This window comes from Xenopus laevis, chromosome 9_10L, assembly GCF_017654675.1.
Source record: "Xenopus laevis strain J_2021 chromosome 9_10L, Xenopus_laevis_v10.1, whole genome shotgun sequence".
NCBI lineage: Eukaryota > Metazoa > Chordata > Amphibia > Anura > Pipidae > Xenopus > Xenopus laevis.
Window position 1 is genome coordinate 5,217,145 of NC_054387.1, and position 16,889 is coordinate 5,234,033.

Here is a 16,889-nt window from a genome sequence, read left to right on the forward strand (position 1 = left end):
AAAGATTCGCCCGATTACCGAACCTGAATCCTAATAGCATATGCAAATTAGGGGTGGGAAGGGGCAAACTTTTTTTACTTCCTTGTTTTGTGACAAAAAGTCATGCGATTTCCCTACCCGCCCATAATTTGTATATGCAAATTAAAATTCGGATTCGGCCGGACAGAAGGATTGGGCCGAATCCGAATCATGCTGAAAAAGTCTGAATCCCGAATCGAATTCTGTATTCGATGCATCCCTACTTTTCAGTAATATCAGCAGAAAAAGCATGAGCCGGAAAAAGAAGAAAAAAAAAAAATAAAAAAAAAGAAGCACCATCCCATCTCAGATAATAGACCCAACCCCTCCCAGTTATTTCAGTCTGAAGCAGAAAAATGCTTGACCACTTGATGGCGCTCTTTCTGTTTCAGGTTAGTGAATGACCCCCTCAGGTTGGAGGAGTACATATGCACTGAGTGCAGGAGGTAAGCCCAGATGTGAGGTTGCCCGCTGGCACTGCCCATCATATAATCGCCTCACTGCGTATCTTGCCAGGTGCAACAGGGATCGGGGTTGGTTTGCCGCCTGCAGTACCGACTCATAGAAGGGCCGATGCTCCTGTAGAAAACATTTTAAGTAAAAAAATCAAAGGACTTTAGAACGAGTTAACGGTATGTTATTCTGGACTGAATGCATTACCTCCCAAGTTACTGCGGGCACAGATTCTACCCAGGAATCCCCTGTGGGAATATGGTCATAGGCATCGAGAAGGGTCTCAAAGGTTTTCGGGGAGGCTGCACAGAACCTCCACATCTAGGGAGAAAAAAAACATTTCAAACACGTAAACTTATGTTCTATATCTATACTGTGAGTTAAATGGAGTTGCCATTATTCAGAGTATCTGGTTGGATGTGCCAGTCGCCTTCCTTGAGAAACTTTTCTCTAATGACCGATTGGTCCACATTGATCTTCTCTAGAGCAATGATGTTTCATGGGTATGAACTATGTCGATGGATTTGAACCCCACAGTGAATGGGTCTAGCAGTAGGGCCACCGGTTGTCCACAAACTCACCTTGGGATCAGAAGGGACAGCTCCATAGTTGAGCAATGTTTGGACCAACAGATGGGGCTGGCAGTTGGGATAATCATCGCACACTTGCAGAGCGCAGTCCAGAGGAGAATACCCAGCACTGTTCTTCACATTAACTGCTGCTCCGTGATCCAGCAACAGCTTTGCCAACCTCAAGTGGCAGTTAGAACTGGCATTGTGCAAAGGACCGTGGCCTTTCTTCCCCGGGGTGTTGGGGTTACCACCAGACTTCAAGAGCATATCCACCACCCTGTAATAGCGGCCAAAGTGTTGCGGGTTATCACAAGCAGCGCAGGCTGCATTCAGAGGGGTCTCGCCTTCACGGTTACGGGCAGAAGGGTCAGCTCCGAGGCTCAGGTATAAGGCAACATGTTCTTCCAGGCCACGTCCAGATGCCACGTGTAAGGGTGTAGCACGGGTATAGCGGCCGGCAAGGTTGACAAGTGCACCGTAGTCCAGAAGCAGCTTTGCACATCTGAAACAAGAGAGGGGGAGGTACTGGAAACTGGACAAATAATCTGCAATATTGTTTATTATTTACGTTATAGTCTTATATGAAACACTGGTGTATCAGGCAGTGGTGGAGTCGAGTTATAGATGCAATGGCTCCTGGTTGTTGGTGCCCATCAAGCTAAAATGAACGTGGCCTCAAAAATACATTCTCGCCCTACAGCATGCAATCATTTTATAATAAGGAGGGGAACACAACAAATAATGCATGTAGGGAAGCAATACTGAGCCCTGGGCCACGGGAACATTATTTTGGCCTCCTGATTCCCCTTGTTAAAGGGGAACTATCGTGAAAATGAAAATTAATATAAGCTTCCGCATTCTGAAATAAGAAACTTTTCTAAATTCAATCAATTAAATATTCTGTACTGTTTCTAAAATAATCAAGTTCATCTTCACTATTCCTCTCTCAGCATCTGTTTCTCTTCATGCTTTGGGTGTCAGATATTTATTGACAGTTTATTGTTTAGATGTATAGAGCTCACTCTATTAAAATCACCAGACATCATGTCTCTCTACATGCAGAATTTGTGCAAAAGGCAGTTATTTTGTTAGATTTGCTTTGTACTGGAATTAGTTATTTGAGTGAGCTCTAATTCATCTGCTAGGAAAGGAGCCCCCCTATAAGATATATTGGATCTAAGGGGCCCATTCACCAAGCTCGAATGAAGGATTTGAAGTAAAAAAACTTCGAATTTCGAAGTGTTTTTTTTGGCTACTTCGACCTTCGACTACGACTTCAAATCGAAGGATTCAAACTAAAAATCGTTCAACTATTCGACCATTCGATAGTCGAAAAAACTTCGACCCCCTAGTTCGCCACCTAAAAGCTACCGAACCCAATGTTAGCCTATGGGGAAGGTCCCCATAGGCTTGGCTAAATTTTTTTGGTCGAAGGATAATCCTTCGATCGTTGGATTAAAATCCTTCGATCGAAATTTTTGCGCAAAATCCTTCGACTTCGATATTCGAAGGATTTTCATTCCCAGTCGAATATCGAGTGTTAATTAACCCTCGATATTCGACCCTTGATGAATTTGCCCCTAACTGTCAATGAATATCTGACACCCAACTGCTGCACGAAGAGTTCATGGGTTGGTGGGAAAGGTGCCACGTCTTTGGGGAAACAAACCCTTACCGTAAACATATTATTCGTCGATATATCGACGATTGTATAGGAATTTGGGATGGTCAATCCTTGCATTCCTTTGTTGATTTTTGCAACCAGGCTGTACAGGGCATACAATTCACGTATGATACACATGAAACTTCCATAACTTTTTTGGATATTGTTTTTTCCAGTAAATCAGAACACGATTAGCACTACACTGTAGCATAAACCGATTAAACGGAACACTCTGCTACATGCTCAGAGTGTTCATCCTGGATCGTGCCTCAAAGGTATCCCAGTAGGCCAGTTCCTGAGACGGCACCGAATATGGTCCAGTTGGGACACTTTTCAGGAGAAGGCAATGGAGCTTTGGGACAGATTTTTAGAATGTGGATATGATCCCAAGAATATTAAAGCAGCCTATGACAGAGCGGCCTCTAAGAATAGGTCCGACCTACTGAGGCATAATAATAAGTGCAAAAAGGTAGTACCAGAACAAGACCAGAGATTGACTTTACGGTTTACAGTAGGGACACTTATCATATACAGCGTAGTGTTCGTAGACATTGGGGTATCCTGTTATAAGATCCTGTCCTAAAAGATTCTCTGAATCGGAATCCATCCTTCGTTTACCGCAAAGCTTTAGCATCCTGGCTGTCCCCAAGTCTATACGAATCCAAGAAAAAGGGTAGAGACCCAACCTGGCTGAGATACAAAGGTACTTACAAGTGTGGCCGAAGCAGATGTAAAGCATGCACAGTTTTAAATGACTCTAGTACTTTTGCGAGCACCTATACAAATTCCACTATGAAACAGTATTTCAATTGTAAAGCTGGCCATAGATGTTGAGATTTTTAAAAGATCCGATCCTCATCGCGAGACCACGATTTTCTCGGAACGATCGTACGAATTGATCATCAACTAAAAAGACCAATTTACCAGGAAAACAAAGGGGAGCTGCCTGCTTGGCCCTGCAGACATAGATACATTGCACTGGGACCGACACAGATTTTTTAACCTGGCCGATCAATTTCCTGACAGATGTCGGCCGAAAAGTCGTAAGATGTACGATCGTTCGAATCCCACTAACCACAAGATAATTTTCGAAGGATTGGTCGGGCTTCCCTAAAACCGGTCGTTCGGCAAGAAGAATCGTCGCGTCTATGGGGAGCTTAAGTCACGATGGGTCATTTATCTGGGGTTCAATAAGGGGAAAACCACACGTTGTGCGGGTGTCAGATTTTTGGAACATCTATCAGCAGCTGAAAGAGGAGACAAGTCTGTGATTGCAAAACACATAATTGAGCAACATGCCAAAGTTTCACATCTTACATTTCAGATCATCGACAGCCGGGGGTGATAAAGATAAAAACACTTTCGAAATTAGAAGTTTACCGGATGGATCAACTTAAAACGATAGAAACATATGGAGGTCTAAATCGTGACATGTTTCTTTCGATGTTTCAGGGGAAAGACTTTATCCGATGAACTTAATTTGATATGACAGGCGAGTGATTCTGATTCTGATGTATATAATATCTTTCTGATGATTTTTTTCCAATGACATTTTTCTAATACGATCTTTTTGAATGGATTTTTCCAATGAACTTTTTTCTAATGAATGATTTTTGAATCTCTTTTTATGTATTGAACAATGATCCCTACAGGCAAATATTAAGTACCTATTGATTTGCACGCTGATCAATGCTTGTCCTGAATATTGAATAACTTATATTTATATGTCTATTTAAAGCCTGTTACTTAATACTTACTCTTTACTACTGAATATTTATATAGTTCTAGTTGTACATTACTAATATTTTTCGAGCTTCTCCGCCTTTTTGGAGTCCACGAAATACTATATTGTAATTGTAAGATTGTAATGAGATGGTACTAATTGATTGATAAATTGACGAGCATTAATTCTTCTTATATTGAATATAGATTTAATTGAATAATACAAACCCTCCAAGAGAGAACATGTAGAGCTTCAAAGGGTTAATGTTTTTAGGAGGTGTGTTCTTTAAGCCTTTTAAATGTTCAGGTGGAAACGCGTCAAGCATGTATCTTTTGTGCGCGCTATGATTTTAAATAAACTATCAATAAAAGTGTGATTTTAGCTTTTCGCGAGTGTTCTGGGTCACAGAAAATTCATGCTGCATGAAGAGAGAATGAAGAGAAACAGATGCTGAGAGAGGGATAGTGAAGATAAACTTGATTTTAGAAACAATGCAGAATATTATTTGATTGTATTTACAAAGTTTCTTATTTCAGTATGATGAAGCTTATATTAAATTTTCATTTTCATGATAGTTCCCCTTTAAGAAAAAGAAGAGTCCAAGAGTCCACCAGCACCAGGAAGCACTCCTAACCCAAAATTTGGATGAAGCCCATGTGTTTCTGGCTTCACCCCTACTTACTAAGAGAACTCATGCTCCATTGTCCCTTGGTACCTACTCTAAGGTCTCAGGTGTGCTACACAGGTGGAGAGGAGCTTGTCCATCCTCACTTAGTAGATTGGCTTCGGCTCCCCGACTCAGGAGAAGTTGGGTGCACTCAGCATGGTGACCCTCACAAGCGTCATGCAGTGGACCTCGACCTCCCACGGAAGAGTTAGGCTCCGCCCCTCGGCTCACCAGAAAGCGCACGCACTCCCCATAGCCGCGCCCGGCGGTGATCCTCAGCGGAGAAGTGTGGGATTTTTTAGGGATCAGAGACCAAAGGCCTGCCAATAAATACAATCATTTTGAGTGCTGAAGCTACTGTAATTATTATATGTCTCCAATATTCTCCTTCGTGCCATCAACCAGGGAGTTGCGCAAGTAGGTGGCAACACTTACGATCTGGTGCCAAATCATTTGTCTAGGAAGCTAACAGTAATATACAAAGAAAAACTATGAGAAAGACATGGATCCATCTGCCCTCTCGTTATAAATCATATATTGGTTATGAGGAGATCACATGCTTACTAATGAAACAGGGCCACCCTATACCCAACGTTTAGGAGGAACAGTTCTGGGGTGACTGGGTCATCAGACCTCCTTGTTTGATCTCATTCTGATCGCCCTCCTATAAACACGGCATTCAATATTTTTCCAGAGACAATTGGTCATGGGAAATATTAATATCATATCCCAGAACCTGGAAACAGAGAGGTCAGGTTGTTTTCATCTTACCCATCTCTGGACACCACTGTAACTCTTCGCTGATGGTCTCCACCATGACATCGGCTGAGCCGTTCTCTTTAAATATCCCTTTCAGCCTCTCCACGTCTCCGGTGTACAAAGCATTATGGATGGCGGCGTCCCTACAGAAGCGGTGCCTACGGGTCACAGGGGGTCGCACTGCTGGGCTGGAAGTCAAAGCTCTACGGGACAAGAGTTCGATGCTCAACGCTCTCCTTCGATCTTCGCTCTCCAGTTGCTCCCTCTGTCTCTGCAGGGCTCGCAGGGTGCTGGGTGTAAAGGGGAACATTTCTCCAGCCATTTTATGAGGGATTTTGATGTTTTCACCCCGTCGGATCAGCAGTGGCATCACTATGCGTCTGGGCTAGAGAACTGTGTCCTATTTATAACCTGGCCCACACTGATCCTTCTCAGGGTAAGCATATTTTTGCAGTGTCATGTTCCTGCTGATGGAATTATGGGGAGGCCTGTACCTTGCAGGCCCCTGTGTTGCTTTTCAATGTCGTATAACACAGCTGAGCTACAATTTCTCCATGTCACAGGGTAGTATATACATGTAGCTTGTCCTTGTTTTTATAGATTATAGACATTATTTTCCCCTTCGAGGCAAATTGGAGAGGCTTCAAATTGGGTTTTCCCCTTCCTCTGGATCAACTCACAATTAGGCAGGTTAAAATAGTTAAAAGGTTGAACTTGATGGACGTGTGTCTTTTTTCAACCCAACTTACTATGCTATGGGACATTTTGATTGGCAGTACAAGTGCCCATGCTCACAATGGCTTCTACCCACCACTGGCTGCTTCTTAGCACTAGAACCTGCCCCAGAGGCACAATTATCCCTTGAAAACACCTTCCCCTCCCAACTCATGCCAGTTGACCTGCAGCATCCAACTCCCGTCAAGAGCAGAAACCAGTTGAAGGGAGTTATTCAAGGATGTACTAAAGGGGTTGTTCATCTTTATAATAACTGTTAGTACAATGTAGAGAGGGATATTCTGAGAAAAATTGCAATTTGCTTTCATTTTTTATTATTTGTGGTTTTTGAGTAATTTAGCTTTTTAGTCAGCAGCTCTCCAGTTTGCAATGTCAGTCATCTGGTTGCTAGGATCCAAATTACCCTAGCAACCATGCATTGATTTGAATATGGAGAGGGCCCTGAATAAAAAGAGGAATAATAACAAGTAGCAATAACAATACATTTGTAGGCTTACATTTGCTTTTAGATGGGGACGGTGAAAGCTGGAAAGAGTCAAAAAAAGATGGTAAATAATTCAAAAACTATAAAAAAAAAGAAAAAAAAAATTATGAATGAAGACCAATTGCAAAGTTTCTTAGAATTGTCCGTTCTATAACATACTACTACATAACCACCCCTCTAATTCCCATTGATAATATCAGAGCAAGTTCCACGTGGGTGTATTGAGCTGATGTGTCTCTATACAAGTGACTTACACCAGGAGGGCCCCAGTTCTCAGCCCATCGTTGCATCTCAGGGAACGTCGTGTTTTGTTTTCTGGAAACGTATTTATTTTAACTTCAATTTACAGAAACTGAAATTGACACCAAATATACACAGTCAGTCTTGTTAGATTTCTGCTGTTAAATAGCAGTTTTTGTTTGTTCTTCTAATGTCCATGATAACCTTTTACAGGAATCTTCACACTACATCAGACAGAGTGTACGTATCTTGCACACTACAATTTCAAGCCCTTTACCGATCTTCTTTGCTTATTACTGCTCTTAGCTTTATCAGTGTCCACACACATCCACCAATCAAAACTCTTTATTACTTTCCTGCTCTATAATCTGCCTGGCAACTGTGACATTAGCCTTAAGGCAAGTGCTCTACATGGGGAACAAAAATCTTCTCTGGAGAACCCCAGGTCCTTCAGGCCCAGATCCATAAGTTTGGGGACCTCACTCTGAACCAACAGGGAAATGAAGCAAAACAAAAACAGAATAGTCCATGAATTGGCACTATGGTGCTGCCTGGGCTCTAACACATAAGGTTGACGTTGTCTCTTTATAAGAATAGCTGCAGTGCCCAATGGGACATCTATACAGTACATAACTCTGCAGCATGGACATTTTATAACAAAGTTAATCCCCTTCTTGGATAAAGCACAACAATGGCTACAGGGGCGACCCACCTAAAGTTTAACACAAAGCTTTATTTTACAAAGCGGTATTTACTTGGGAGTGCCAAAAAGTAAGCCACCCCCAAGTTATTGTATATACTTACCTGACACCCCGGGCCAGTGCCCCTAGCAGGAGAAAACTACACTGATCTGGTGGTTCTTCCGTTGAGCACCACAGAGTGATCGGCTTCCTTCTTCTTTCTTCGCATGGGTGCACATGCGCAGAAGTGAGAAAAGCCGAACTTTAATGAAGAAGTCGCTATTTCGTTCTACTGAGCATGCGTCTGCTCCAGGAAATTTGAAGAAAGAAGAAGAAGGAAGCTGATTGCTCCGTGGTGCTCGTTGGAAGAACTCCAGACCGGTGCAGTTTTCTCCGGATATGGGCACCGGCCTGGGGTGTGAGGTAAGTATATACAATCACTTAGGGTGCCTAATTTTGGCATCCCCAAGTAAATACCGCCTTTCATTCTGCTTTAATATTGCATATCTGCTGTAGGCTGTCCAACACACACACATACTCATGCTCTAGTGCAGCTATAGCCGTTATGTGAAACCCACAGATATCAGGAAAGCAAAATTAATTTATGGAGTCCTCCGTCCTACTTATAGACCGATCACACTAAAGGGCAGATCATGTAAGAGTGGGTTCAGTCCCCAGTATCCTCGGACAGGTCACAGAGGAGAGAATCCAGGTCATCTGCAAGGAAAGAACAAAGTGCATGATGGGTAATATCACAGCACCTAAGGTAAGAGCAGTATATACTGTAAGTAAGAAGGAGTGTGTAGCATAATAGTGCAGAACAGAGAGTTGGAGGTAGTTGGACAAGGCAGTGTGTGTGGAACAGCAGCAACATTGTGACTCCCCACTGTAATCCTTACCCATATCCCACTCTCCAAGCGATGATGGCTGTGCGGCTCCAGCTGTTCTTATAGCGGCCGATGGACGAGCTGGGCTCCGAACTCGATTACTGTTCAAATCAGTCTGCTCACTGGCCACCGGTGGAGTTTCCAGCTAAAGAATAAGAAAAGACAGAACTGTTTGCTTTCACTCCCTCAGAAAAGAGCTGAATAATCATCTTGAGTTGCTGGATATTAACAGTAAAAGGGCTGTGCAATGTATAAGAAAAAAACAAAACAAAAAAAAAAACACATGATAAATAAAGTCTGGACTGTATTGATGCTAAATGGATGAGATACAGAACCAATGTCCCATTACTTGCCAACACCCATTGTATGCCCTTGGGCAACCAACATGCACCCACTGTGGTGGACTGTGGCGCTGCAAGAGAAGTAGGTGCTCCCTGCTGAGTAGTTTAGAGGGAACAAAATGTGTTCATCTCCAAATAGAAGAGGGGGGTGGTGGTCAGTACGAATTTCAAGTGAATTGTGTCCTATTCCTTTACGGTTGCTCTGTGCTGCAACTGCTACATGCGATCCAAAATTGAAGAAGGAAAAGGACTCCAGCAGAATAACTGAAAAATAAACTTTTAATTCACACACACACACATATATGTATGTATGTATGTATGTATGTATGTATGTATGTATGTATGTATGTATGTATGTATGGGAACAGTTATCCAGAATGTTGAGGACCTGGGGTTTATTGGATAACGGATGTTTCCATAATTTGGATCTTCATACCTTAAGTCTACTAGAAAATCATGTAAACATTAAATAAAGCAAATAGGCTGGTTTTGCCTCCAATAAGGATTAATTATATCTTAGTTGGGATCAAGTACAAGCTACTGTTTTATTACTACGCAGAAAAAGGAAATCATTTTTGAAAATTTGGATTCATTTATTATAATGGAGTCTATGGTGGACGGCCTTTCCATAATTCTGAACTTTCTGGATAACGGGTCCCATACCTGTCTAGGCTAAGTCTAACAAATTTGGCCAGTGAGTGTCATGCTCCTCCCTTCTTCACTAGCTTTTAAACGGCATATTACCCTTGTATGAGGGCCTTCCGCCTCCGGGGGGTAGATTCTCACCAGATTGTTAGGGGTCACGTTGAGATAATGGTTACGATGCGATGGGGAGAAGACCCCGACCTGCAGAAGAAAGTCGATGAGCAAGCTGTTTGTAAAGTATTTGAATATGGAGAAAAGGTGAAATGGAGATACCTGCTGTAATAAAAGGACGCTGCCAACCTTCAGGTCACTTTCTTTCTCCTCCAGTAATAGGTGGTGGACAGTGCCCTGTATATCCCCTGGCATGGGAGGAGATAGAGAGAGAGATCAGTCAACTGCATAACACACTGACAATTGGGCCTCCCACTTGAGAACCCGGTCTTTCTCAACACAAAATAGGTCAGGACAATGCTAAAAGTCATATAGGCCAATAGTAAAAAGGGCTGAAGAGAATTGTCATTGGCTGGTACTCTGGCAGAACAGTCTGACCCTGGAAAGAACTGTAACGGGTCACAATAGGTTAATAAGATGCAGAAAGGTATGAGGAAGAAAGAGTTAAAGCATCACTCACCTGTGTGGTCTCTGAATACTGCGCTAGCATCGCCATTGGCTGGAGTAAGAGATTTGAGAGCCACAGCCATTCGTGGGACCTTGTTTTTTGGGAGCTGCTTCAGAGCTGCCTGTCAAAGCAGCAAAGCATTTAACCATGGAGAGTTCCCAAATTGCAGCCAAACCAAACCCACAAGGCACAGAATTAAGACCTCAACTCTGCACCTATTAAGCCGTTGCCTATCATCAATTTTCTGCTTAAAGGGATACTGTCATGGGATGCATCAGTTAATAGTGCTGCTCCAGCAGAATTCTGCATCCTTATCTCAAAAACAGCAAACAGATTTTTTTATATTTAATTTTGAAATCTGACATGGGGCTAGACATATTGTCAGTTTCCCAGCTGCCCCCAGTTACGTGACTTGTGCTCTGATAAACTTCAGTCACTCTTTACTGCTGTACTGCAAGTTGAAATGATATCAGCCCCCCCCCCCATTTTCCCCCCAGCAGCCTAACAACAGAACAATGGGAAGGTAACCACATAGCAGCTCCCTAACACAAGATAACAGCTGCCTGGTAGATCTAAGAACAACACTCGATAATAAAATCCAGGTCCCACTGAGACACATTCAGTTACATTGAGTAGGAGAAACAACAGCCTGCCAGAAAGCAGTTCCATCCTAAAGTGCTGGCTCTTTCTGAAATCACATGATCAGGCAAAATGACCTGAGATGCACCTACACACCAATATTACAACTAAATACACTTGCTGGTTCAGGAATGACATTTTATATTGTACAGTGAATTATTTGCAGTGTGAACAGTGAAATTTAGAAATAAAAACAACATCATAAAAATCATGACGGAATCCCTTTAAGGGTCCCACATTCAACCCACTTAATAAACACTGATAACCTTAAAACCTGCAGAGGAATTTACATTTTGGAAAGGACAAATAAGATCATTCCAGGAACAAAAATGAAGGACAGTGGTTACCTTACGCAGCACCATCACTACACTGTATGTCCTTAGGAAGCAGGAGGGATCATTCTCATCCAATGCCAACTCAGCTTTCAAGGCTGCCCACGGACCTCTGCCAAACTCCTCTTCAATTGGTTGTGGAGAAGCCATGCTTGTCTGCTTACACAAGAGTTATATGTGGGTGACTGACAAGAACTCAGGGAGGCAGAAGCAAGTTTGCACTTATAGAGAAGAAACAGAAAACAATGTAGAATTGTGTAAATGCAGATGATTGTTATATTGAGTTACCTTAGTGCCAAGCTTGGCTCTTGCCCCGTGAGCTGGAGTGTGAGGAGTAGATACAAGGATTTCATCCAGCCCCCTGGTACTACCCTGGAACAAAGAACAGGGGGGACTAAGTGCAAGTAAATGGAATGAATGCAGGTGTAGCTGTGATAAAGAAGTTAATACACTAAGCATACACGGGTAGGTAAGTCCTGCTGCTCTGAATCCAGGCGCAAGGGCATCCCCATGCCAAGCAGAAGCTTTACCGACTAAACTGACATCTCTGAAATTGAATCCTAACCAAGTTAGAGTTATTTGTAAGTACGGATGTTAGCGGCATCTGTCTGTTTTCTGCACGGCTGGTCCTGACTCTTGAAACAATGTGGACAAAGCTTCTGTGCTTTGTGGTTGAGTCAAAACCAGCAGTGCAGAAATGGGCCTCATCGCTAAAGCCAATATTGCTTCTCAGCTTTGTCACCTGCTGCGGCAATAAGCCAGCTGGCCCGGGGAACCTTCTCTCTTTTGGTGGTGGCGTCTCCCACGAAAGTCTCCTTGGCGTCTGATTGGCTGCAGTCACCAGCTGCACTAAATGGTTTGTTACCACAGGGGTCTGCAAGGAATTGGGAATGAGTGGACGTGGGGATATGAGAGGAGCTTTAGGAGTTGTGTGGACATTCTGGGCACTGGAAACTGGGCTATTTCGGTGCAAAGTGCCACCTCTCCATGGTTGTGAAGTGCTAGACAAACCCTGCACCACCGGCCGCAGCTGAACAGAAGGGGTGCAGTGGCTTTGAGTCTCTACCCTGTGAGGAGTCACAGACTGCGGGTCTATCATGTCTCTTCTACAAGGTCTCTTAGCAGTGGGGCCTGGACTCTGAAAGTGCTCGGTTCCTTTTGAAGGTATCTGCAGGGGAGATGGAGAGTTGGCACCAACACTGTTCATCTGATAAGTGCCTGGCTGGCACACTGCAGCACCCTTATAACTGGATCTGGGATCATGTGCCTGGAACCCAACACTTGCTTTTCCAGTTGGGCACAGTCTGAGTGAGGACGAGCTGTTTCCAGCAGAGCCAACACTCATAGACTGCCCAGCTTCTTGTGGGACCTCTAGCATGCTGCATACAGATAACAGCTCTTCATCATCCATGTCCTGGGCAAGATCAAATGTCCTCTGTGTTTGGTCATGCTTCTCCACCTCTTTTTGATGCCAGGGTGGAGGAGGAGGAACCTGGCTTTTTGGTTCATCTGTGCACTTGGCAGGCGCATGGGAGATGGGCCTGAGAGATCGAAGTCCTGAAGGCACAGTGTATAAGACATTCTCCTCTGTATTGTCCAATGCCGACAGAAAGTCCTACAAAGACAAGAAGATAAACATGTTAATTCCACTTTACAGGGGAAGGTCTGTGTAGCCATGTTGTCTACGGTGAATGTTCTGCTGTTAGTCTATGGCTAAAATAAGAAAGGGTTAATGGGAGTTGCCCTAGGCTGAGGCCCACTGGGAGATGCAACAACACTGTCCATTCCCATATTGTTCAGAGAAATCTTTGCAATTCTATTGGTGGAGAAGATTACACATAAGATTTACAGCAGAGCAATATATGCTGGAAAAGGCACTTCTGGGGCACAGAAAGTTTTGAATGTGCCAGTTTGGAGCCTCTGGTTTGGTATCCCTAAGCTTAAAGGGGAACTATTGTGAAAATGAAAATTTAATATAAGCTTTCTCATACTGAAAAGAAACTTTCTAAATACAATCAATTAAATATTTTGCATTGTTTCTCGTCACTATCCCTCTCTCAGCATCTAATTCTCTTCATTCTGTCTTCATGCAGCAGTTGGGTGTCAGATATTTATTGACAGTTAGATCCAATATATCTTATAGGGGGGCTCCTTTCCTAGCAGATGTATTAGAGCTCACTCAAATAACTGATTCCAGTACAAACAAAATAACTGCCTTTTGCACAAATTCTGCATGTAGAGAGACATGATGTCTGGTGATTATAATAGAGTGACCTCTAATACATCTTCTAGGCAATGAATATCTGACACCCAACTGCTGAATGAAGACAGAATGAAGAGAAACAGATGCTGAGAGAGGAATAGTGAAGATCAACTTGATTATTTCAGAAACAATGCAGACGTTTTAATTGATTGTATTTAGAAAGTTTCTTATTTCAGTAGGATGAAGCTTATATTCGTTTTTGCGATAGTTCCCCTATTACATTTTTACTGTTAACCAAAATAAACTTAGTTTATCCTTTCCCTTTAGGAAAAGTGAGTTTTGATTGGATAGGAAGTCGCAAACCCAAATGAAAATAAAAGAGTTTCTGATGACAGGGCACCCACTACCTGTTACTTCAGCTGGACAACATTTATTCAGAAGGGGGCACGTCCCTGGGTAAAGGGAAAGACTGCTGTTGAGTTAATCAGAAAATTCATGCTGTGCAGATGCACGGTTTAACCCTTGCCACCTTGTCTTTGATCGTGCCTTGAAACCCACAACTGTAGAACCAATGGCATCTGTGTTATGTTATTCTTCTGCCAATGCCAGGAGTGCTATGGTAGGCAGCCCTTTAAGGGTTACTCCACCCTTAGGTATCCAGAGGACTGCAACTGAAAACCAAAGTGATTTTCTCTTTTACACTACAGACCTGTGGGCACACTTTGGGCAGATAACAAAGGGACAGTTCATCTCAGAATTAAAACTTTTATAGTATAGATATTTGAGACTATCTGTAGGAAACGCCATCTCTATCTAGAGCACAAGATTTGCAACCGGCCATCTTGCCTTTATATTGCCTTTTATATTGGATCAATGAGACGTATCTTCCCACTAACAGACTGAGCTGCTGTGAAATAACCCAAAACATGAGCTGCAAGTGAAACCCGGGACAGGTTACAGAAGCTATACTCCAAAGCAGTGTGAAGCATCTCTACATCAATGTAACAGATAGAGAAGCAATTTTGGTGATTAAGTTCCCCTTATACTGCACTGGACAAAGCTGTTGTATCCATGTAACATGAAAAGTCTTGACTTCAACACGTTGTAGCTAAGGATTCCTTTATAATCCCCAACTTACCCCACGTCCATTCATACACAGTGATACCACTGGACTCTACCCGAGTATTGTTTCTTCTTACCTCATCATCAAAGTCATCATTTTCTGATGAGAACAGGTTTTGGAAACGTAGAGCCTGAGAAGAAAAGAAATAGGGTAAAGAATCAGGGTAAAGGAAAAAGGGGGCACAGGTGCAACTGAATACAACACAGAGGCTACATCGTGGAAGGCAGAGAGTATCTCCTGCATGATCTGTATATGTTTGAGGGGGTTATGGCAGGGAAACACTACAGGAGTTACTGGAGGGGGAATAGGCAAGTGTGAGCTGTGAGAGTGATTAGGGTGTAGGGAGCGTAGGAAGGGATGAGCTGGGGGTTATTAGGGTGTAGGGGAGGGAAGGAAGGGCTGAGACACAGGGTGTTTAGGGTGTAGGGAGGGAAGGGTGTGAGACGCAGAGTTATTAGGGTGTAGGGGGTGAAGGGGAGGTAAGGAAGGGGGTGAGATGGGGAGTTATTAGGGTGTAGGGGAGGGAAGGAAGGGGGTGAGACACAGAGTTATTAGGGTGTAGGGGAGGGAAGGAAGGGGGTGAGATGCAGAGTTATAAGGGTGTAGGGGAGGGAAGGAAGGGGTGAGACGCAGAGTTATTAGGGTGTAGGGGAGGGAAGGAAGGAAGGGGGTGAGACGCAGAGTTATTAGGGTGTAGGGGAGGGAATGAAGGGGGTGAGACGCAGAGTTATTAGGGTGTAGGGGAGGGAAGGAAGGGGGTGAGATGCAGAGTTATTAGGGTGTAGGAGAGGGAAGGAAGGGGGTGAGATGCAGAGTTATTAGGGTGTAGGGGAGGGAAAGAAGGGGGTGAGACGCAGAGTTATTAGGGTGTAGGGGAGGGAAGGAAGGGCTGAGACACAGGGTGTTTAGGGTGTAGGGAGGGAAGGGTGTGAGACGCAGAGTTATTAGGGTGTAGGGGGTGAAGGGGAGGTAAGGAAGGGGGTGAGATGGGGAGTTATTAGGGTGTAGGGGAGGGAAGGAAGGGGGTGAGACACAGAGTTATTAGGGTGTAGGGGAGGGAAGGAAGGGGGTGAGATGCAGAGTTATAAGGGTGTAGGGGAGGGAAGGAAGGGGTGAGACGCAGAGTTATTAGGGTGTAGGGGAGGGAAGGAAGGAAGGGGGTGAGACGCAGAGTTATTAGGGTGTAGGGGAGGGAATGAAGGGGGTGAGACGCAGAGTTATTAGGGTGTAGGGGAGGGAAGGAAGGGGGTGAGATGCAGAGTTATTAGGGTGTAGGAGAGGGAAGGAAGGGGGTGAGATGCAGAGTTATTAGGGTGTAGGGGAGGGAAAGAAGGGGGTGAGACGCAGAGTTATTAGGGTGTAGGGGAGGGAAGGAATGGGGTGAGACACAGAGTTATTAGGGTGTAGGGGAGGGAAGGAAGGAAGGGGGTGAGACGCAGAGTTATTAGGGTGTAGGGGAGGGAAGGAAGGGGGTGAGACGCAGAGTTATTAGGGTGTAGGGGAGGGAAAGAAGGGGGTGAGACACTGAGTTATTAGGGTGTAGGGGAGGGAAGGGGTGAGATGCAGAGTTATTAGGGTGTAGGGGAGACTCGGAAAGGATGAGCTGGGGAGTTATTGGGGTGTAGGGGAGGAGTTATTGGAGAACTAACATTCAGCACAGAGTTACGCTTGGCCAGTGCCCTCAACCGAAATAGGACCCCCGTCCCCACAACACACCATGGGTCTCCCGGGTCACGCTGTTAAAAACCAGGGCACTGACATGTCAGCTGGACCCTCCGACAGCCATAGACAGCTCCTCCTGTTGCTGCTGTTGTCCGGAATGCACGCTAAGTTTGAACGTGGTACTTCCGACGCAACACTTCCGGTGTTTGGAACGCAGTCTTTTGATGTGCGTCTCAGTCTGTGTCTGCCCCTTGCCTTAGTATTTAATTTCCCACACAAGAGTGTGTGTTCTACACAACATTTTATCTTGGCGATACTCTATCCAATGACAGGAATAGCTGACAATATTAAAACCAAATGGGGGGAAATGGAAGATTTTAAAGGGGTTGTTAGTATGATGTAGAGAGTGATATTCTGAGATAATTTGCAATTGGGTTTCATTTT

The 16,889-nt window shown here is 44.0% G+C and overlaps 2 protein-coding genes across 4 annotated transcripts; both read right to left on the minus strand.

Moving 5' to 3' along the window:
* Positions 1-150: 150 nt before the first annotated feature.
* asb16.L (ankyrin repeat and SOCS box containing 16 L homeolog) lies at positions 151-6,863 on the minus strand. The gene is made up of 5 exons (XM_018234816.2): positions 5,868-6,863; positions 5,149-5,416; positions 1,053-1,545; positions 679-792; positions 151-597 (listed from the first exon to the last, which is right to left on the minus strand). The coding sequence occupies exons 1-5, from the start codon at positions 6,223-6,225 to the stop codon at positions 412-414; spliced, it is 1,419 nt and encodes a 472-aa protein (XP_018090305.1). The 5' UTR covers positions 6,226-6,863; the 3' UTR covers positions 151-411.
* A 1,714-nt stretch (positions 6,864-8,577) lies between these two features.
* hrob.L (homologous recombination factor with OB-fold L homeolog) lies at positions 8,578-16,658 on the minus strand. 3 transcript variants are annotated; one of them, XM_041576489.1, is made up of 10 exons: positions 16,500-16,658; positions 14,860-14,913; positions 12,200-13,072; positions 11,746-11,829; positions 11,473-11,616; positions 10,499-10,607; positions 10,141-10,226; positions 9,967-10,068; positions 8,894-9,026; positions 8,578-8,711 (listed from the first exon to the last, which is right to left on the minus strand). In XM_041576489.1, the coding sequence occupies exons 1-10, from the start codon at positions 16,500-16,502 to the stop codon at positions 8,662-8,664; spliced, it is 1,638 nt and encodes a 545-aa protein (XP_041432423.1). In that variant the 5' UTR covers positions 16,503-16,658; the 3' UTR covers positions 8,578-8,661. The 3 variants fall into 3 exon arrangements, with proteins under 3 accessions (XP_041432423.1, XP_041432426.1, XP_041432425.1); XM_041576492.1 differs by having other exon boundaries at positions 14,799-14,913; XM_041576491.1 differs by having other exon boundaries at positions 11,473-11,613; positions 16,500-16,657.
* Between the last annotated feature and the right edge of the window lie 231 nt (positions 16,659-16,889).